The sequence below is a fragment of the Mytilus californianus genome, unplaced genomic scaffold (genome assembly GCF_021869535.1).
Source record: "Mytilus californianus isolate M0D057914Y unplaced genomic scaffold, xbMytCali1.0.p SCAF_4, whole genome shotgun sequence".
NCBI lineage: Eukaryota > Metazoa > Mollusca > Bivalvia > Mytilida > Mytilidae > Mytilus > Mytilus californianus.
The window spans coordinates 36,679,490-36,703,773 of NW_026262690.1; the positions used below are offsets into that span (position 1 = coordinate 36,679,490).

At 32.2% G+C, this 24,284-nt stretch overlaps 2 protein-coding genes across 3 annotated transcripts; both read left to right on the forward strand.

Moving 5' to 3' along the window:
- The first annotated feature begins 5,445 nt into the window (after positions 1-5,445).
- LOC127737978 (uncharacterized) lies at positions 5,446-9,905 on the forward strand. 2 transcript variants are annotated; one of them, XM_052248948.1, is made up of 2 exons: positions 5,446-5,551; positions 7,706-9,905. In XM_052248948.1, the coding sequence occupies exon 2, from the start codon at positions 7,740-7,742 to the stop codon at positions 9,822-9,824; it is 2,085 nt and encodes a 694-aa protein (XP_052104908.1). In that variant the 5' UTR covers positions 5,446-5,551; positions 7,706-7,739; the 3' UTR covers positions 9,825-9,905. The 2 variants fall into 2 exon arrangements, with proteins under 2 accessions (XP_052104908.1, XP_052104907.1); XM_052248947.1 differs by lacking the exon at positions 5,446-5,551 and adding an exon at positions 5,612-5,756.
- Positions 9,906-13,657: 3,752 nt separating this feature from the next.
- On the forward strand, positions 13,658-22,451 carry LOC127737979 (1-deoxyxylulose-5-phosphate synthase YajO-like). Its single transcript, XM_052248949.1, has 8 exons — positions 13,658-13,933; positions 15,105-15,250; positions 16,571-16,721; positions 16,934-17,107; positions 18,600-18,697; positions 20,142-20,326; positions 20,818-20,957; positions 21,782-22,451. Exons 1-8 carry the CDS (start codon positions 13,814-13,816, stop codon positions 21,896-21,898), a joined length of 1,131 nt encoding a protein of 376 aa, XP_052104909.1. The 5' UTR covers positions 13,658-13,813; the 3' UTR covers positions 21,899-22,451.
- Positions 22,452-24,284: the final 1,833 nt, after the last annotated feature.

Consider the following 24,284-nt stretch of genomic DNA (forward strand, 5'->3'; position numbering starts at 1 on the left):
TAAATGTCTGAATATTGTGGAAATTCGTGTACATGTACCATACTTCGATAATTAAAGGGTAAGTAATACACTCATTTCAAGTATTCGCAAAGCTTTTTGTATTTGTATAGTCAATTTCAAAAGCAGCCAACAATGTGTAGTGGTATCACGTTAATACTACATATAGATGTTCTATAGAATTGAATTATAAATGCTTCTGCATTTCAGGACATACGCTCCACTAAGAGTAAAATAGTAAATAAACATGTCACTATCACATCTCACCTAAAGACTTATTCTGAAAATTGACTATCCCCCTTACCAGGGTTTAAGCTAGGATTTTAAGTGTTTTAGTTACTTTTGCGTGATAGGAAACCCGACCTTTCTTGGAAGGCAGGCTACTACTAGCAGCTTAATATGATATAGCTAAGGTACTTATTGCATAGGGTCAAATACATGGGAAAAAAACATGTGAACTTTCATTTTATTTTTCAGTATTTCATTAGTATACAAACAAAAATACAACAATAAAGATTTTAAAAAACAGCTGTTTTTCTTCAAAAGATACATATGTATGATTTTTGTTTTGATGGTTATGTCTCTAATGGGATTAATAGGACCCTATGTATTGGCTACTGAAACTACAAAATAAAGCCTTCACATATCGTTTCATCTTGGTTTCTAGTAAGTGACGTTTTAGATTTCAATGAACGTAATCTATGTATAACTGATAAATAACTAAGGATTGTATTACCACAAATTACTTAAAACTTTTAATAAGTTGGGTTTTTTTTTCATAGATAGGAAGATTTGGTTTGGAAGTCAGACTGTACATGGAGAATTATTATTAAAATCGGGATATCACCGTTGTTAGATTTTTTATCGGTACTTAAATTGATTTTGTGTTTGATAATTTAAAACATAACTTAATATGATGTATTGCTATACAGTAATGAAAACGTATGGTCCTACATCTTGTCAATACTATTTACTTATAATTTGGTATTTTAAAAATTAATATACACATTTTGCTTTTTAAGTCAAATAAGGACGATTTCTACTACATCCATATTTTCTAGTATTTCATAAACGTCTTTACAATAAATACGTTGAATGTGTACTGATTGGTGATTTAGTATGGGAGACAATGATTTATGCATTAGTTGTCATTGTCTTTGAACAAGATTTGAGTACTTGCGAGTAATCTTAGATCGGTATACTTTCTGTTTTTTGTTTTGTTTTTTATGTAGGTAAGATATTTGTGTTTGGTACCAATCTGTTGAGTTAAGCCATTTTTAACTGATATTTGCAGTTTGTTCTTATGATGTGCTGTAACACCACTGTCATGGGTAAGGGGAGGACTGAGCGCTCATTAACAGGTTTAATCCCGCCACATTCTTTTTGTTCCTATTCCAGGTTTGACGCCTGTAATTCATTGGTTGTCGTTGGTTGCTGTGCTGTCTGTCATATTTGATTTTCGTTAATTCTTTTGTACATTAATCATGCCTTTGGTCTTCTCGTTTAAATTGTTTCCCATTTTGTCATGTCGAGACCTTTTATAGATTCCCATTTTGTAATGTCGAGGCCTTTTAGAGCTGACTACAGAGTATGGGTTTTGCTAATTGTTGAAGGCTGTTTGGTGACCTATAGTTGATTACACCGACGTCATTTGTTGGATAATCGTTTTATTGGTAATCATACCACATATTTTTTTATATATTAAATGATTTGTTAAACAGCCTTTGAAAGTATAAAATTTATTTATTTAACAAATATCCGACATCTCTATTGGTTTTTTAGGGTGGGGGTGTTCATAAGTGCTTTTACTCGTAGTTACTCATTGTTGTGTATTTCCTGTATATTTTAACATTGCTGTATTCTAATTTTGATTTTGCATATAACGTTTATAGGAATTTAACCATAGTTTGAAAAATATATAAGACAAATGACAACATTTAAACGACAGTTTACATACAATTATATTTTGATGTTTTGCAATTTGGTTTTTATTACAATAAAACAATAACATTTTATATTAAATTAATTTTCCGAATATAACTAGTGATAAGACAGAATGATGAGGTGTAACATGACGAAGGGATGAAGTCACAGGGGAACTTGAATATTAGTTCTCGCTATCATGCCTGTCTGGAATTTTTGAGGTGGTGGTGTTCAATCTATTAGAATCATTATGAAATTAAACTTTCCATCGTATGCTATGCGTGTGCTGTGATAAACAGTCACTATTGAAGATATGAAAAAGCAATGTTATAGCCAAGGAAAACATAATGATTATGCAGCTGAGAAAATATTTTTCGCAAATAAATGGAATGAAGCAACAGGAAAGACAGATACAAGAATCAATTAAAAGAAAACTATATGAATGCTTTGTTTTATGGTCTTTTTTATTTGTTTTAATATATCAATGTCGAAAGAGTAGGTCATACCTGTAGCGCATGTGTCTAAAAAATCGGAACTCGATCATCTTGAGCAACACAAATACATAAAACGACGCGTCGATTTAAGTGCCATTATTCTAAATGAACTTACTGTGTTCGACGGCCCAATTAATGATAGCACGATAATCGGAATGTGAAGAGGACGAAGTATAGGACTTGGATACATCGTCAAAATATGAATTTAATTTACATTCCTTTTTTCTCATTTTACAATATTTCTAAAAACTAATACATGCTATATTGTATTATTTTTCTCACTAAATAAATAACCTTGTTGGTATTCATAACCATGTAAGTCATTACTGACAAAAAAGCAATTTTGCTTCTTTATTGATCCTCTTTCACTTGTGGAAAGCAGATGAGCGTATCTTAAGTAACCATTATTTTCAACATGGAAAACACGGGATTGGTGAAGATAAATTTTCATCAATATGTCAGTTCTTAACAATTTATTGCCATTTTTATTGTAGTTTAATGTTCATGAAATGCAGAATATTTCACATAGCGAACAATGTTGTTATATCTACAAGAATCCTAAATTCGTGAATATGCTATGATGTTGATAAATAAAATTTATTATTTCTCAATGAATAGAATAACTGAATTTTGGAGAAGCTCTTAAATGTACTTACATGCTTTTCACCTCTGATGGTTTCGATTTTTCTTCTGTTAGCAGTTGCTAGTACTCTAGCAAGGTAGTCTTAAATGGTGGCGCAACTTACAAATTGGTTATCATGCTATTTCATTAAATCCCTTAAGTTCATTTGGGGGAAGACGCTACTCGTAAAAGAGAGGCAAAAGATACCAAAGAGATATTCAAACTCATAATTCGAAATCAAACTGACAACGCCACGGCAAAAAACGAAAAATGACGAATGGACAAAATGTACACATGAAAATGAAAACTAAAGACTGGGCAACACGAACCCCACCAAAAACCGGGGGTGATCTCCTCGTAACTTACGTTATTCCCCATTTTTCAATTTAGAAAGTTTCGGCGTACAACAGTACCGGCAAACCTGTTGTAAGACAGAAAAAAAACACAATATAGAAAACTTAAGACTGAGCAACATGAACCCCACCAAAAACCGAGTGTGAAATCATAAATGCATGATTTAATTCGTTGAATAACAAATAGTTTAAATGAAAAAAAGATAGATAGGCGGAGGACATGTTCCGGAGTCACAACGGGAATTTGAAGAAAAGGTAAACAATCACGATGTCATAGTGAATAAAGAAAACAATCTGAATATCTAGCCAAAAAAAGCAATAAAACGCCAGCTTACCGAAAACAAAACTTACAAAAAAGTGTCCACAGGCAGTGACATCAACCCAGGGTTGTGAAACTCATCAAAGATACCATGTTATATTTGTGTACGCCAGACGCGCGTTTTGTCTACAGAAGTATCATCAGTGATGCTCGAAAAAAAAAGTTTAAAGACCAAATCAAGTACGAACTTAAAGGGCATTGTAAACCCAAATTCCGAAATATTTTGACAAATACAGCTAAGGTAATCCATTCCTTGTGTAAAAATTCTTTATTATTTCGAACAACTCATAGTGTTGTGAACAGTAAATTTATAAATAAGACCATATCAAAGGTATATCATGTCAGCAAAGAAGTGTTGACTACTGAATTAACACTATTATATTCATCAGACAACTCTATATCTGGGCAACCTTTAGAAGCACTGCAGTCCAGACTACGATTACACTCCTCGCAAATATTGAATTGCTTTGGATCAGACGGAAAAGTCCAGATGTTTGAAGAACTATCATAAAGGTATAGTCCATAAATGAGTACATACTCGTAAAATAAATTCGCTTCATTAACACTGAATGCATACAATGAAACGAATGATATTCCAAAGGCAATATCACGTTTTGATGCAAACAGAAATGCTTACATGACCAGGAGTAAACGTAAAAATGGGAAAAGCAGAACCGTCGAATTTCAAAGAACCATAACGATTTTCGATTTTTGTTTTAAATTATTAATAAAAAAAAGTTCCATGTTGTGTCTAAAAGTAGTTAAGACAACAACCCAACGGTAAAAAAATTATTTAAAAAGCATCTAAAAATCAACATACACATACGTCATCTACACCATCATTACGACATATTATAATTAAAGGTATACACTGAAGATGTTCCTGACTTTGCACAACCACATCAACATGTGGCGTGATTATGCTAGTTTTGCGAATACTACATCCAATCCAATCCAAATATAATTTCAATAAAAGAACGTACAATACAAATCCGTTCATAAAAAGAAGTTAACTCTAACACAGCGGTATCAAACATGTTGACAACAAAATAACGAAAGTACAAGAAGAACACTGCATTGGATACCTAAAGTGTCAATCGAACAACGTTATATTGCTGGGTCATCTAAGTGTTCCACCTAACCTCGTTCTAAATTATTAGCATCAATTTTATCCGAAATCAAAGCTGTGCTTCAAAGTTGTTGTGAATCTACCTATTTTAGGGGCGGTATGAATCAGCTGTGGAAACTAAAACCAGCACAGATCTGTGAAGAGTACATGCAATTTACGTCTATTTCATCTTGCACCAATCCCTTGCATATCCCAATTGTTTTTTAATATTTTATGATCTGTGTTAAGACACCATCACAGATATATATGTTATAAAGTGTCCAGAACAACGGTAAGCCCATAATATCACAATTGCAATTCTAACGAGTGTCTTAAATATGATGTTTAGGTACTATAGTGTAACATAAGAAATATTATCAATATCATAAGCTATATATAAAACATATTTGGTGTGGCAAAATTAACAGTAAACAAACATATAATTCTTATAAACTTTTTACTTACAAAGAATGAATCTTAAAAAAAGTTAGTTGTTGTAATCTAAAGTTGTGTCTTTTCCACGAAATGTGTGTCTAAAATGAATATGTTAAACATGCAAATAAATAAAAATATTTGTAAGTGTCATCCTAATTGTTTCCATGTGATTTTGAACGTTAAAATCTCATGTGACCTGAGGCAGTCTTTTTTCAAATGAGGAAATGCATATGTATTAAATCTGTACTTTAAATATTTTGGACTAGAGCAACAGTTTAAAATTCTGTGGAATTCGATTAGGTAAGTTGAGTTAAAAACAGTAATTTTATATTTGGTATAGTCGACACAATTAGGTAACATCATCAGTGTATTCAAGTAGGCAATGTTTCCGGTTGTCGTGTTTTCTCTATAGATAAACATGTGCAATTAAAGGTCAATATATCCTGTGAGTAGAGAGATTTTAATTTCTTTTGTTTTTTAGAGGAATGGACATCTTTGCATATATGTAAGTACACTGATGATACTATTAAAAGTAACGATAATCAAATACATGTTTTAATTAAATAATTAAAAATTGTTTCAAACAGAAAGATCTCCGTCACTAATGAAGGCGAACATATATATATGGCACTCTGTTTAAATTAAAATAAGGAACTTCCTACAAACAAAATTGTGTGCACTATATCCATAACTCGTTTATTAAAAGCCATAGTCCCATTCCCAAATGCTAAAACATATTGTTGTATAATTCGTTCACGACTAGTCTTGTATATATGAAATCATTACTTATTAATGTGTGCATCTTTCTTGGTTTTGATGTGTTTATATTTGGTTTTAGATAATTATTTCAACCTGTTGATGTACAGAATACAAAAAGGGGAACACATAAAGATATTTGAAAATTAATTCTTAAGTGAAAACGCGTTAACAACGTAAAAACAAAACGCCAATGTTTTAGAGTAGAGAAAAAAAATTAAAAATAATGACTGTTTTCTCATCAACATTTAATATAATACCCGAATGTTCTCTCAACTAACACGTAATCTCAGGTAAAATATCGAATTGAATAGTAAACAAATAAAACTATCACATAAGAATGATGTCATCAAAAATATAAACACGTATTTGGTGTTTGTAGAACATGATATATTTAGTACGATATGTCATACACATTTTCACACATTACACTGTCTTGTTGTTTACAAAAAATAATGTATTGCATTTGATTTATTGTTTAAGATAAATTTGTCTTTGTTTGTTTTGCAGTTCTTAAAAACTTTTATAGATATATACATTATTGACGACTTTTGAAAGAAAATTCAATTTTACTGATGTTGAGGACAAAATTTTCCGATGTCATGCAGACTAAAAATATCTTGATATTGTGAATATGACATAAATATTGTTTCACAGGTACTGAATCAGATGTGTCAATTATTCCAGGACCAATGTCCTAAACTGAACGCTAAATTTTGAAGTGTTACATTGGTTTTTTAAATGTTTATTTCGGACAAAAGATAAAACCTACACTTACATCAAAGCTGTAATTCTAAAAAGCCATGGTCAATGATCATTTTCCAATTTTGCTATCTCCATTCGTTTTTTGCATGCGTATGCAATATACCTTTGAATTTATATTCTGTTGAGTAGTTTCATTTTGTAATTTCAAAAACATGTTCCTAGTGGAGGGACATTAACGATAAAAATAATTTTATAATAATTTTTAATAAGCATATCGTCTGTACTATCTTGTTTTGCCCAGTCGTCACCTAAGGTAAAGGACGGATACTTTTTTATTTTTCAAGATGTCAGCATTATTGCACATATTTGTATGTCTTCTGAATAATAAGTTAATATATGAAATCAAAGAAACCTTTCAGAACAGAACAGTTATCTTTAAATTCATTTTTCTGGGAAAAACTTTTTCATTTTGTAATTAATAAACAACCCATTTTGTTCCAATCATACCCCTGTGATCTTACTTGACTGTTCTATTGAGACCCTTTCCGTTTATGTACTTCGAGATCGCGTTCAACAATTTCTGAAACTAATAATTGATGGACTTAAGACTTTTAAGATACTTTTATTCAAATAATAACTAATGAAAAAGTGAAATAGTTTAGTCAAGTAGGATCAAAGGTACACATGTATAACGAGAATAATTTTCAAATATTTGCACTTTAAAAGAATGTTGCACACATGGATGTGTTTTTCTCTTTAAAAATCGAGTCAAAATACCCCATATTCCCAAGAAAAGTGCTTGTACTACGTCAGGATTATGAAGGTCAGTTCCACATGCTTAAAAGATGAAATTTTAAGTGTTTTAGAGTTATTACTAAGACATATTTGCACTCTATCTACCCTAAAGAATTGTCACTTTTCCTTTTCTTTTTTGCTTGATTTTTAATGATAAATTTGAATCTTATTGTATATTAGATGTTTTTGTTGTTTTAGGATGCCAGGTTAGGGCTAACATAAAACTGAAGAAATGAATACGTGCGAAAAACAAATCATTTGTAACTACAGACAAACTTTACTAAAATACGTTGATCCAATAATAGTGGTGGACGGATTATACCAAGTAGGTCACTTTTCTGCAAATCAAAGAAAACAGTTATATAATATATTGCAAACGTATTCTGATAGACAGTACATTTGGGACGCATTATATCTGTTGATAACTGAAAAATGCAAACTTCAATCTTTGTTGGAATTGTTACTTGTCAACGGATACAGGGACATGGCTATAGAAATGAGCCAAAAAGTAAGGATTGCAACACCACAACAAAAACAAATTTTCCGTATTCATAGAACCAAAACAGGAAACTCAAGTCATCGATTTGCACAAAGATTATTTATGAACTTCAAAATTAACACTCATAACAATGCATTTATAAATCCACGAAAATATTGTCATGAAGAATCTCAGAAATATAAGGTGCAATTAGAGAGATGCCAGAGTATTGATGATGATACCGTTAAAAGAGGGATTGCTGATAAATATGCAGCATGTCTTCTGGCAGAAATAGATTCTCATTTAATGTTATATACTAAAAATAGTTTTCTTAGTAGTTTAATGATAGAACTACAAAGACTAATTCCAAAAACAACTAACTCAAGCATAACACACTTATCTTATCAATCACGATTAGCTATAAGATACGCACTTGAAGGTAAGCATGATGTTGAGGAAGAGCATTTGCAAAGTGCTATTTGTACATCTCTTCTTGTAGGTCGTTGTGTGGAAATCTCTAACTTGCTTTACATATATGCTTTTAACCTTCTTTGCCGTTATGAGAAATACCCTACTAAAAACCTACGTGACAAGGTCATTCATATTGCAGAACTAGGACTTCAAAGTGTTGACGAAGAAGAAGAATCGATAAGAGAGTTTTGGATGCGTCTTTTCATAATACGAATTATATATTGTTTGTTAGGATTAAGTTTCAGAGGTGATCCTATATCTGGAATAACAATCGATAAACACAGTATGAGGAGAGCAAAACTAATGCTTGCTGAACTTGATCGTCTTTGGGAAACGATTGAATCGCGTAGAAAAATCATGTATTACGTTGCTAAAGCTAGAGTTGCGGAACTTGAACGGAATGATGGATATATTGATACAGTTTCTTTTTTTCTTAATATGGCAATAAAAATAGGCGAAGAAGGTGAATATGGCGAAACACAATTCATTAAACAATATGCCACATACTTCAAAACTGACAAAAATCAATTTCTACCATCAGAATCTGAGATTTTCAATATTCCTACAGAATTGCAAATGTTTCCCCTAATTAAAGGTGTACCAAGTAATCCTATTCTTTATGAAATTAATAATGCCGAATCAACGTTTAACACATTTATATTTGGAACAGATGAAAATGAATATAACGATAAAACGAGTCTTAAATCTGTTAAACAGCCAATCACTTGGACGAGAGTTTTTCCAGAATCTCTGATAGAACAAACAAGGTTTTCCAAGGTGAAGAAAAAGCTAACAAATGAATTTTATGAATCGACCATTCAAAAGTCAAAGACATCAGTCAAATATTTTTCAGATGAGGATACATCAGCTTTTTGTGGTAAAACATGCAAAAGGTCAGTTATTGAAAAATACGACAATGTTCCAAAACTGTCAGAGCTAATGGAATGTGACGACTATGTTCTAAAGTCTCTAAATATTCAAAAAATTGAAGACCGAAATATTTTAGAAGACGATGAAACCCATTTAAAGTCGTCAACATTGGATGAACATAAAGAAACAGCTCCAAAATTATTTGTTGAATGCAACACCGGACCAGTTTTAAAATCTCATGGATCTAACCCAATATCAAAAGGTACTACAAATACCCACTCAATTTTAAAGTCATCACAAAGAACCTTAACAAAAGATACGAACGATGATAATACTATTCTAAAGTCACCGCAAAATACTAAAGCTGAAGAAACAATCGTCAAGATTCCTGCATCAATCAAAGATAAATCGAATTCTAGTGTCGATAAGTCATCTATCCATGAATGTGAAACGCCGAATCTAGAATCGTATCCTTTCCAAGACATTCATGGCTGTTAAGTATGAATAAAGTGTACTTCAAGTTTGTATTTCTATATTTCAACTGATCTTAAACAATAAAGTGATACAGTTAACAATTAACATTCCCTGTGGTTATTATTTTCTGCAAAAATTCATAGTGGGAGCACGATTTTTCGGTGTATTTTGGGACATGTTTTGACTATGTTGGTACTTTTATTGGTTATTTAAGACATCCGATTCAGTTTGCTTGGTAATACAAAGAAACTTTAATGAATAAAGATCAAGGATTGACATAAAAATATCGCATAACATGTCAAACATTGTATGTTCAAACATGTTTTATTTCTGGACAGACTTGCATTACAAGGGTCTTTTTCGAATTATTTTTGATTTTTGAGATAACTGTCTCAGTGACGTCTAAACAACCCCAATTATCTAGAATATATCGTGATCTGAATAAACCATCAGTCGAAAAAAAGCAGACGACACCACGGTCAAAAAGAATAACAAACCGAAGATTAGGATGTCCAAAAACACTATACAAAATACTAAAACCGCAATACCAGTCATAAAATTTAGAAAATTGATACCCTTTTAAGTGCATGTTGAGATTTTTTGAATGTGATTTATTGTAACAGTACGTTGTAGTTAACGTTGATGTACAAACTGGCCATATTTATGCCACCTAAATTGAATGCCATCTATACGCCACCTAAACTGCATGCCATCTGTACACCACCTACACTTTATGCTATATATACGCCACCTAAACTGTATGCCATCTGTACGCCACCTACTTACAAAGAATTCACACGAAAGGCGTCTTGTCTTCCGACTTAGTTTACAAAGGTTTTAAATGCTATCAATATGGGTAATGGTCTTCAATACAGCAATTCTGAAAGCACACGTGTCTGTTTGACATCTATGTCATAGCATTAAAAAAGAATTCCATGTATATCATCATATATACGCGTTTCTTGCGTATCAAATGATAAGCCTGACATCATTGCAATCAAAGTTGACTCATCCAATATACCAGGCTTATAATTTGGTACGTCAGATGCGAGTTTCGTCTACACGAGACTCAGCAGTGGCGTTTGAATCAAAAACGGTTGAAAGTCTAGATCAAGTGTAATGTTAAAGAGCTTCGACAACTAAAATACCGAAAAATTATGACAAATGGCTAAGATAGTTAGCTAGCCAGGGATAGAAAAACACGAGATTATTGAATGATTAGAATGATAGTAATCAGTAAATTACAGAAAATAAACAATAAATAATATTTCATGTCAACACACAAGTGCTGACTACTCGGCTGGTGATATCCCGACCATAAATTGTGTATTCCAGACGCAAGTAACGATATAACTGGAAATTACAATTACCCAGAAGGAGAAACATTTGAATAACAAGTCTTTTTTGTCCTTGTCTATGTTGTAAAATCCAATCAATATACAATTATAGACTTTGTATGAGGTCGATACGAGGTTATATCGACATAAGAGAAGCATATTGATCGAGGACGAAGTCCGAGGTCGATATAACATCGTATTGACCTCAGCCAAAGGCTACAATTGTTGTATTATTGATCAACAACAATTACATGAACAATGTAAAATTGGGGATTTCTAGAATGTATTTTTAGTAACATGCTGTATGCCCTGTGCAATATGCTGTTTTTTACCTATGAGAAGCTTAACAAAACCATTTTGGCGTGCAAACTGAGTGAATGCAAATGTACATGTGATAAAGTTTTAACAAATCACAAATCCTTAAAAATATTGGATTAATAATATTAACAAATATACATAACATCCCTTTATTAGATACGAAAATTAGACAGGTCTAAGTTCGGTTAGCCAAGCCTCTTTGAGACTCTTTGACATCTGTGTCAAAATGGTCATATCAAGATTGTATCACGTTTACTCATCTAGAAGGCTGAATCATATGTGGATTTTTAAATGTATTTAAGTAATTTAAATCTAAAATACTTCGAATTTTGCAGCAAACGTTTTTGTCTTTTCTCCTCTTAATACTTAAATTTTTCTGATAACACGAAAGATAATTTCCAACATTACTATACTAGTATCGTTGTTTTCTTTACCGAAATGACGTATTGATATCTGGTTTTATACGGACAAGAGCATACCATGTCAGGGAGATTAACTAATACACAAAACCGTTTCAATAAATATTCTTCGACAAGTTCGGTCACAGGTTTTTCAAACGACAATTGCCATTCCGGTTAGAAATAATGTACAGTACTCTTTATGGATATGTTTTCTTAACTCGTCTGAAACAGAATTTATCGGGTTTTTTTTTTTTTTTATTTAAAAAAATATGAAATTTTATTTCCGTTTTCCTTATACAAATGATGTACATTCATAAAATTATAAGAAAGGCATATATATCAAACCTAAACAATTGAAAGGCAGATGCGTTGTGAGCTATTTGATCAAAAGGTTATTCATGTTAGGTCCGATGCTTTTTTCTGGAACTTATCTTAATAAAAAGATTATTTAAACATTTGAAACGCAGGAATATAAAAATAAGTAGAACAGTAAGAGCCTATATGACCAAAATGGATCTAACAAGAATAGCCAAATTCATCTAAGGTCAACTTTGCATGAGGGAGTATGAACCTTAGTTTCAGAATTATTCTCAAAAGCAGGGCCATCGGTGGCCGAATTGTCTAAGTAGTCCAACTACTGTATCACTAGCCTATCAACACTGAGGTTGTGAGTTCGTATCCCGCGCGTGGCAGGTACAATCGACTCCAATCTTAATTGACTATGATTGTCAGTTTTCCAACCGAAGTTCCGTGGTTCTCTCCTGCTTCCTCCACCAATAAAAACTGACCGTCACAAAATAGCACAATAGTGTTGAAAGTAGCGTTAAACAACAATCAATCAATCAATCAATCTTAATTAGCAAAAACTTTATTTGTAACAGCAATATTTTTTTTATTCAAGCGTCACTGATATGTTTTTTGTAGACGAAACGCGCGTCTGGCATACCAAATTATAAGCCTGGTATCTTTAATGTATTTAAAATGAGTATTTTTACAGTCACCATCACAAATCGCTCTATCACTATCATGTGAGTGTGTCGTAGCTGATTAAAGACACATTTAAGATGATCTTTGATATCCAATTCAAGCATTTTGAGATTCCAGATTGCTTAATGGTTGGTTGTTGTTTCCAACGGCAATTATTTCACTTATAGTCAGATAGTTATCAAAGGTACCAGGCTTATAATTTGATACGCCAGACGCGCGTTTCGTCTACATAAGACTCATTAGTAACGCTCAGATCAAAATATTTATAAAGCCAAACAAGTCAGAGCAAGAACTAATTTATCCGTAAAATCAATTATGATTTTAAAAGTTGGTTGACCCTTTGAAATGTCCTAACAATTTGACTGTCATTGAATAAAAGAGTAATACGTCCCCATTTTGACTGGACTTTGTATTTTATAAATATCGCCCAGCCAAAAAAAATCAGCTAGAGTCTTAATGGCACCTACGTAACAAAGAGAAAAGTTAATGTACTAATATTTTTTTATATTATTAGTATCTCTTAGACAATGTATAACTTAACTTCAAATGGATGTATTCCTGTGAATACCCTTGCACATTTTTTGATGGCTACTAAACATTTCTAAAATCTACTGAAATTAAAATTACAGTTTTGAGCTATTTCTAGAAAACAATATATTGGTCGTATGTTTAGATATAAGCTATAATATGCTTAGAACCTTAAAGTACATTAAACCATATTCACTGCTTCCATCGAGAGGGGTTAACTACATAAAAATCCACTGGGTAAAAATTGGATTCAGTCACTAGACCTCTACCTGGGTTTTGCCCTACACTTACTATCAAGTCTAACTATAAAACTGAAATAGACAAAGGAGTGTTTATTTAGACCACCTTACATGTAATGTGAAAAATGAGAAAAGATAACAACTCAGTTATATAAGTAGTTTGCCTTGGAGAAGACTTGTACAGGATATTCCTTCATCATACAATGAGCAGCGGCAACGAAAATACAGTAGACTATACCCATTTGGGTCGATCTGGCCTCGTCGTTTCCAATTTATGCCTCGGAACAATGACGTTTGGTAAAAATGAAGAGTCTTATTCAGCCGTAAGTACTAACACGTACTATGTGTGTGTGGTAATGCACTTTTAAATCATATATGTATACACTTAGGTACATTACTATTTACCTTATATGGTAGGTCATTGACATTATTACGTAAACCACGTATACATGTATATATGACAATGTAACAGTCAACAATTTTAAAATACTTTGGACTGATTATCAAGAATGGAAATGAGTTACACAAACAAGAAAAATATAGATACAGAAAGAAAGCGTTCATCTGAAAGCTCCATTTTCCAGAAATACAACGTATACGTCACTTTCTACCAACATTTCATTTTGTAAACGAAAGTAGTGTGGAAAAACAAGATATTTAAAGCTCTATTGTATTACGTTAATCATATAAATTCTCCGGAAAAAAACCAACAACGATAGAACGGAAAACCAAATTTTAAATAGGGCTAATTTCCTTCATTTATTTCACACTAGGGCTATTTTCGGTATTTTTGCTATTTAACTTTTTAGACCACTGTCCCAAGTAAAGAGGCGGGTTTGAAGCCAGCGAACATGTTTAACCCCGCAACATTCTGTATATGCTTGTCCCAAGGCAGGAGCCTGTAATTTAGTGGTTGTCGTTTGTTGCTGTATATGATATTTGTTTTTCGTTTATTGTTTTTCTCGTTTGAAGTGTTTTACATTGGCATTGGCCGGTCGTTTATAGTTTGCTATGCGGTTTGGGTATTTCTCAATGTTGAAGGCTCTAACGTGACCTACAGTTGCTAACTTCTATGACATTTGGTCGTTAGAGAGAGTTGTCTCATTAGCAATTATACCAAATCTTCTTATTTATGTATTAAAGGGATATTATTGGTTCTTCCTCTTTCGTAAGAAACCATTTTCTAATTTTGATTTATTTAATTATACCCTTTTTCTATAAATCTCTTATTATTTTACGAAGACTAAGATTGTAATTCCCCGTTGGCAAAGCTGACTTTAGAAGGTTATTACTGTTCTTTTTGTTCTATTATGGTATAGAAACCGCTAATTCGGGGCCAGTCGCAAAGAACATGCAAAAAGGTAGTTCTTATTTAAAAAAAAAGTTCCTATGCATAGCTGTAACTTTGTTAAAAAATGAAACATCTGGGTAATTATTGTATCAAATGAAAGCTAAATGAAAAGATCGCTAAAACATGTATTTGTGTATACCTAGATTTATACAAGTCCAACACAGACGGATGAAGAAAATTCACACAAAATTTTAGACAGATTTATACAACTTGGAGGTAACATGATTGATACGTCAAACTTATATTCCCATGGAAAATCAGAAGAGACAATTGGACAATGGTTATGCAGGTGATTATTGTTAAACAAACACTTTCATTAAATGTTGTTTTTTCGTCTTAAATTCAAAATGAAGCAAGTTAGCGGTATATCAAATGGAAATTAACAATTGATCAATTTATAAATTAAATGTCGTCGAGGTGAATAGTGTTGTGCTGTCTCAGTTACTTCGTGTATAACGTCTTGACCAATAACATACATACATACATACATACAGACAGACATACTGTCGGACGGACAAACAGACATACACTACTCACAATCACGCATACCTTGGACAGAAGTACATTTACAAAACCCCCAATAAATCATGATTAACTATTCTATGTTGAAACTTTATCAAACACATGTCGGCCTAAATAGTAAAAATACACAACTTATGAACTGTTCAATCCACAAGCGTTTCAGTTTCAAAGTATTTGATTTAATGGTAGATCAGTGATGCACTCGTGACAATTATAGTTAGTAAATAAGAATACCAGTTATGTGGTAAAAGAAGGTTTTCATAGAGACTAAACATTTTTTGCCTTTATAATTTGACATTTAGCACGTCTTTCGACATAGCTAGATATATTTAAATGTAAACAAAACTGACACCTTATACATCTACAGATGAAGTATCCAGTAAAGAAAGTAAAATCTACCAAACGTTCACATAAAGTCAAATAAAATATGTCACAGGCAACCATTTCTTACCAAGTGCATAGTAAGCATGGACTATTGTCAAATTGTTCTAAAAATGTGGAGAAATAAAATAAAACATCAGTTATTTGAAGTTAAGCATAGATGCAATTTAGGTACTCCTCATAACAGAATCTTGGGTCGTTTGGTGGTCGGTTCAAACCCATTTACTGTGATTCAGCATTGATTCAAAATTAAATGTGTGGAACTTTATAGTAAATAAGGATACATCCACAAAATACACACAGAATGGAAACTTTTGTCTGTTTCTTAACTAAATGTAGGTGAAAACACTGTCTAAATAGGTGCAACTTGGGCAGTCTCATGTTGAACGTTTAAACGACTTTCTTTTCCCCCCTCTATATCATTTTTTATACAAGCACGAAAATATATTTTTAAAAAAATGAAACGTTAAACGTTTTTCATTTTTAACTCCGTAGCACAATATAAAACTAGCTGATATAGGTTTCAAAAATGAAATCATTTTTGCCGTTAGTTTTTTTGTCATTGTATGTCCTGTCTTTCTTCAACATATGTTTTTGGTTGCTCTCTTAGTATATTATTACTTTTTTATACAATGATAACAACAACAGTAGTTTAAAATCCACATTTAAGATTGCAGACCATGAAGTACTTTAAGACCTTTTTCAGAAAAAATCGTTCAAACATTGTCCTTGCAACAAAAGTACGTGCACCTGTTGGACCAGGACCGAATGATAGTGGACTCAGCAGACGACACATTATACATAGCTGTCATGAAAGTCTACGACGATTACAGACAAACTATATAGATTTATATCAGGTACAATAAACAAATATTGAGATGCATGCAATCTCATGCTTAAAAATTAGTAACAAATACATCTTGTCAAATGTGAAATAGCAATTAAACAAGGATACTTGTGATTATTGCACAAACCAGTGTTCTGTTGGTTTGAAAAAATAATATCGATATGAAAATAAAAGAACTTTAGTAATAACATGTATTTTGTCAGTCAATATCTAATTTTATAGATGCATGCTTGGGATGATTCTGTCCCTCTTGAGGAAACATTGCGAACGTTTGACGATCTTATCCGAGGAGGAAAAGTAAGGTATATTGGTGCCAGCAATCTTAAAGGTTGGCAGTTACAGAAAATGATGGACATGTCTAAATATGTGGGGTTACCATCTGTCATAACTTTACAGGTATTATCTTTTATAGAAATATTGAAAAGATGACGCATCATTATGGCATTGCAACTTCTACGTGTAATGATCCATGTCTTTCTCTTTTGATGCAATTTAGATCAAATAGTGTTATTTTAGTGTTTACTTTTCAGACATTCTATTATTTTGCTTTTTTAACTTTTCGTCTCAGGCGTATTTGATGATTTAATTCAAGAAACACGTGTGTTACGCTTAAACATTTTCAGACCCTCGAGATCCACCTAAACTTGCTTCATCGAATATATAAAAAAAAACAGCAATATCCAAGAATTAATAATATCTTTTTTACATGTTAGTATTACTTAAGCGTATCTAATCACTTAATAAAAAGGTACAATACCTCAATTCAAATTTTTTAATTTAGCACATGGTGCAGAAAAGGAGGAGGTATGATAAGAGCCATTGTTTGGCCCCTGATATTAGAAAAAGTTAACATATTAAAGCCTTTCAAAATTATGTTAATCTTATGTATAATGAATCAGATGTTTTAATCTGGAAATGTTAGTGGAAAAAGGCTACTAGTGATGTCCCTATGACGCCTTAAACATGTGGGAAATAACTTATTCGGCCGAAACTGGTCATTTACTTTTAGATCATTATATATATGAGAAAGAGCTTTACCAGAAAGTTGTTTACAAACATGAACATCTTTGTAGCAAAATATCTTTTTTGGGAAAAGCTCCTGCTCATATCTAAATATTAATGACAAGATCTCAAAACGAGACTGTTTTAGCGCTTTTTGATGTTTTGTACTAAATGTAAGAAGTTTGAAACCTTAACGCCAATATTTTCAACACAATTCAAAATATAGATACTGATGTCTAATGAACATTTGAAGTATGTCATTTGGTAGATTTATAATTTCTATTGATTTTTTAATTGAAGGGGCCAAACAATGACCTTATAATACCTACTCCTTTATTATGCATTGCTTTGGTGTTATTTGAATATACTACTGTACTTAAGAATTGAATGATTCAGTGTTTTATACTAAAAATGTGCGTTCAACCCCTCCAAAAACCCGGAGTGAACTCATGTGATTCGGCAGAGTAAGCAGTTCCTGCTTCACATGTGACAACCGTCGTGTAGCTAATGCAAGTACAAATCTGGTTAAACGTCATACCATGAAATAATCAAAATTTTATTGTTTTTTCCTATGCATTGCAACTCCTAAATATTGTATTTTATTAGGAAATAAAATATAATGTTGGTATGCCTCGCGATTGTTGTTTGGCAGTCAAAATTGAAATCTTTTGAAAAATCTTTGTACCATAATTATACTTTCATAAACAAAAAGTATGTTCAAAATTCCACTACCCTTTACAATTTAATTTAACATGTATTTTCTTATGGTGACTGATATTATATATATGATTATCATATCACTTAAATGAATATTTTTCCTCATAGACAGAATCCATGAAGCATTAAACATGTTTGATAAAACTGTAAACGATTTCCTCAATTGTAGCAACAATATAATTTACTCCGGAGAGAATCAGAAAATGATGAATTCGAAGTCTGCAACAACGAAGGAGTCGGTGTTTTACCGTTTGGCGCATTAAAAGGGTTGGTTGTTTTTTTCTTTTCTTATTCAAGAAATGTTCGTGCTTTGAGACTATAGTATATGCAGAGAATTTCTATTCAATCTTAAATGAATATTATAAAAACGTTTTGCATATTGGCATTTTCAATCCCATTTAGTTTTTAGAGATATCCAATGTGATTACGTCAAAGCATTTGCTGCTCTTTGTGTGATTTGTTTTTTTTAAATACTTGCTTGGCAACTGATGTTGATGTCATAGCAACTATTATTGAATGGGGTTGGGTCTAATATCACGAGCGAGATGCCTGGACGGGGGCGAAGCCACAGTAAACTTGAAAGATTTAGCACTTCGACAAAACATCAGGCTATTCATTACTCAACCCAGTTATTTGATTATGGAGACAACAACATAACATGTTATTTTCCACAGGGGAGTTGTAGTTTCAACACTGCATGCATTTTTTTCTAGCTGAACGAAAGCAACAGATATGTATACATAACCCGCTGCAATTGTTTGCACCTGTCCTAAGTCAGGAATCTGATGTTCAGTAGTTGTCGTTTGGTGATGTGGTTCATAAGTGTTTCTCGTTTTTTATATAAATTAGACCGTTGGTCTTCCTGTTTAAATGGTTTTACACTAGTAATTTTTGGGGCCCTTTATAGCTTTATAGCTCCGTGTTGAAGACCGTACTTTGACCTATAATGGTTTACTTTTATAAATTTTGACTTGGATGGAGAGTTGTCTCATTGGCACTCATACCACATCTTCTTATATCTATAAATATATAAAACAGTTATCCTAATTATGATTTAATATGTATTAATCTATGTTGTCATTAGCATTAACTATGCGAAAATATAATCCAAGGTTGAACTCTTAGTGCACGACCCGAAGAAAGGTACAACATGTCAGTCGAATCTTTTTTTTTTTTTTTGCATAGTCGAGGCAAAACACAGCATTATTCTACTTTTTATACGAACTGTCAGTATTAACAAAGTATTATAAAAATAACATCAAAATATTCATTGTAAGAATTTGAGCATAAAATCCAACCGAAGACACATTTTCATTTCGCATGAGTCTGCATACATTATTATAACAAGTACACAACGGTTGCGTTTTCACTTCGTTCTGAACTGCAATTAATACTTTCATAAAGTGCTTTCAAGATGCAAACAACGATTGAGGTAATTTCCGACTACTCACATGAACATACTTTTGATGGGTAGATCGAACGCATACTTTCTACAACAACTGTGCTGACTATATCAGGCAAAGGAACGCTTTCCCCGATATAATTCACTTCAAATGATCGTATGCAAAAAATATTTTAATTATCAAAGAACATTATTACAGACAGTATATTAAGGATTCTTATTAAAACTATAGTCGTAACTAGTTTAATCTTGATGTAGAAATTAAATTCTTAACACTTTACCTATTTTTTTTTTTGTTTTATTCTTTAGTGGATTACTCAGTGGGAAATACAAAAAACAGAATGGTAATTTTGCTGTAACATCAGGACGTTTGTCACATGCCAGTTCCATAGGCTATAAAAGTACACAATCATGTCCATCCCTACATAGTTATGAAAACGACGATTCTTATTGGAAATTGATGGCAGCTATGACAAAAATGGCAGAAAGTCATGGTAATGTAATCGTATGTTATGTTACAGTAAACATTTAATGCATAGTCAATATAGAAAACATCAGTAAACTCTGTAGCAGTTCATAAGATACAATGACTACAGAACCATCAGAAAATGATGTGTGCTAGTTGTATATATGAATAAAATGAGATGTCGATATATGTCAATGAAACACGAAAAACTGAGACCTAGAGGCACGGTACAGTAGTAACAAGAGGCAAGTGTCTATTTAATATGTCTAGCTATATATCATCCTATATTTAGAGAAAAATGACTACGAGGTACCAGACTCGGAGCATGCACATGAATAAATCGCGGGATAAAAAAATTTTAACATCCCAACCCTTTCCCTTTTGAAATTCATAAGGGTTGTCTTTAACGATATCAATACATTTGTGAAGACATTTTAGAATGAAATAATAATATGACTTAATGATGTTGAAAACCGAATTTATTCCTTAACATATTGCTAAATGTGTTTATTTTTTAAGGGAAAACTGTGAGTCAGATAGCATTGAGATGGGTCCTGCAAAAGAACATCGTGGCGTCAGTTATAATAGGTGCCACTAGTATACAACAGTTAGAAGAGAATATGGCATCTGGCAGTGGATGGCGATTATCACATGATGAAGTGTGTATTATTTTTTATTTATAAGACCTTTGGCCAAAAAACAAAATCAAAATTACTCGTTATTTACTTTTGTCAGTAACAAAACAACGGAAAATAGACGCACCAATTTGTAAGACTAGTTCTTATGTAAACTGAATTTAAAAAATAGAAAGAAATACAAGGATATCAAATTTGATTCTTATATACAAAACATTGTAACATTATGCCTTGATTAAAGATGCATTGGAATCGGTTCTGTAATGAAGACAAGTGATGCCTAACCAATATAATTTTAAATTATGGTTGACTTGTGCCCGATCTGTAGCGTTTGCTGTAAAACTGAACTGAAATAGTATTGTTTAAGCTGAACAGATTTGAAAAGACTACCAATTAATCATTACGTCATGTTTAGTGGTCAGCACGGTCAGATATCTTACTTGCGATCTAGTAAGATCTTTCAGCAGCTGCTATTTACCTGTGATACTTGCATACTTAAATGCGTGAACAGGGCTGAACAGGTGTCAATTGATTGCAAGCAAGAAGAATGAACACTACTTAAATCAATGAAAGGGAAACATCTGACATTACATTAAACCTCAACACGAAAACATTTTCAATGCTACATAGATTCATTTAATTTAACTAAATAAATAATACAACCGCAAGGCACGTCCAGGGTCAAACATGTGCTAAGCAAAAGATTTATGAATACTGGGAGGAGTATGTCACCAAATAGGACCAAAATGAGTGGACAAATACCTAAGGTCAACTCTCTCATAATGTAGCAACCTTAGGAAACAAATAAAATGTTTATTAATTGTTAATTTCTCTTTTTATGTTTGTAGATGATTGAATTGGACACATTATCGCCAAGAAGTAATCATTTTGTACAGAATCAAGGGGACATATGGAAATCTAAAGCTAGGATAATGTTTCCAAATACTGTAGTATATAGTTCCTAAGTTAACACTTAGAAAATAGAATACCAAATACATATTTCTTAATATATCGTGTATTTTCATATTACATTATTACACAATCATTTGATACCAGTTATTGGTCAGTAGATTATCTATTGATAACAATTATAGTACATGCTGTTATGTTTTCAAGTAATGTTATCATATTTTACCACAGGTCTACAATACATTGTATTTGAGCCCCGCTGAAAAATATTCGATTCGCTATATTTCATTGTAAAATATGCATATTAACCTTATGCACTCAAAAAATTATAAGCTAGTTATCTTGCAATTGTCAACGATCGTGAAAGGTATAAGCAATAATAGATCGTTGAAGAATTTCATTGGACAATTTCATCAACTTTTGTAAATAAAATTGCATTTTGTATAACAGATTTAAAACATTTACATATAGACAGATACAAATTGTGAAATTTATTATTGAATTTTGACAGTAATACGAGAAACTGTCCCTAATTCATCAATTAATGAATGGTTAAAAACGAACTATTGTACAGTATCTGTAATTGGTTAATAATGGACTAACGTCCAGTATCGGTCTCCTTTTGTCGTACTATTAAAAGCAATTATTGGTTGTTAAAATGAAATGAAATGGTGATAAGGTGTTTTGAACAGATCATAATGTTTCTAAATATCGGGAATACATATACCCTGTATAAGTGAATCACTCGATTATTCAATTCTATGAAGATGTACATTTCAAATTTTGATAAACTGACGGTTTTATCTATAGTCCTATTAGGTCTTTCTTTTTAACACTTTCTGAGCTGGTTATTCGTAAAAGTGAAAGGGACACCATAGTTGTTGTAGCTTACGAACTATGATGTGAGTACCGATCGGTAATTCTAGTTAGTTTACTTTTGTGTAATCGATAAATACATAGTTGTTGTAGCTTACGAACTATGATGTGAGTACCGATCGGTAATTCTATCAGTTTACTTTTGTATAATCGATAAATACATAGTTGGTAATTGTAGCTTACGAACTAGGATGTGAGTACCGATCGGTAATTCTAGTCAGTTTTCTTTTGTTTAATCGAGGGATACGCTTGTTACACACAGAAGCTATAAAAATATAAAGTCCTTGTAATCCATTGAGACCTGCTATTAAGGTATAAATAGGCATTTCATTTACGAAGAAATTAACAAGCAGTAATATCCATGAACATCCGGTTGCAATGAAAAGTTTAAGGAAGATACCTACTTCCGTTTGATTGTTTCTACAGGGGTTGAATTCAAAGTAGTCATTCTGGACAGTATATATACTGTAATTGTATACAAAGTTTGTAGTAAATGTTGCAGTTAACTGTCAAAACTGTTACGATAAAGCTCTCTAACCGTGAGATAAAACATTTCCCAATAATCCATACCCAGTGGACTTTGCTGTTACAAGGTATACGACTATAATGTTGACAGAAACAATTACAGCTGCAGAGACGTAAACAGAAACTATATACAACCAGAATATATAATGATTTGTTTCGATTAGCCTTTAGTGTTGACGTAAGTCTACTCTGTCCAAACACTATAAACATATGAACTGTACACGCAGTAAAGCAACCAAGTATTGATAATAGAAAAAAGGAGTAAGAATTCCGATTATCTGACATACTATATTATTTACATTTTCGGCCATTATCAATACTAAATACAGTGAATGATACAGTAGCATAGAAAACGCCAAGGTCATGATGTTCTTTCCAGGACGAGTCCACAGTGAGGGAAACAAACAGTATGTAAATAATGTTGACAGTAGACACAGTGAAGATATTAAAGTGCATGTTATCATTATGGCGGAAAACACAATATTATGCGTATTAAAAGGGTTGATCATTTTTCGAAAATCTTCAATACAAATTTCCAAATTCTTCTCTGAATCTACATGATACTGGTAGAATTGAAACTTTACGCCGTAGTTCAGTAAATCCAGCTGTTGGTTTTTTTTTTCAATAACCTGTGTTCACCACTGGTAAATACGGCATGTCTGCAAATCAATTAAAGGAAGATGTGATGTATAATCGAAAGTAACTGTCATGTTCTTATAGCTTCAGAAAATTATAAGAATAATTTATAAGTTTTTTTTTCGTTCCCTTAAATTGATTACTCACCATTAACATCTATATTTGCATGGTAAGAATCGTCAGTTGTATTTCTTGGCTCTATGCAAATAACGGATTGCAGACTGGAAAATAATTTGATTCAAATCGTTTTGCAAATTCTGTGAAATATCTACATGAATGATATAAATATATACGGGGTTAAAATATATGGGAAAGTATATCCAAATGGTCGGTTATACATGGATGCATGTAATTATGGTTCACATTGTTCGTCCATTAACTGCTTTCCTTTGAAACAACCGATTT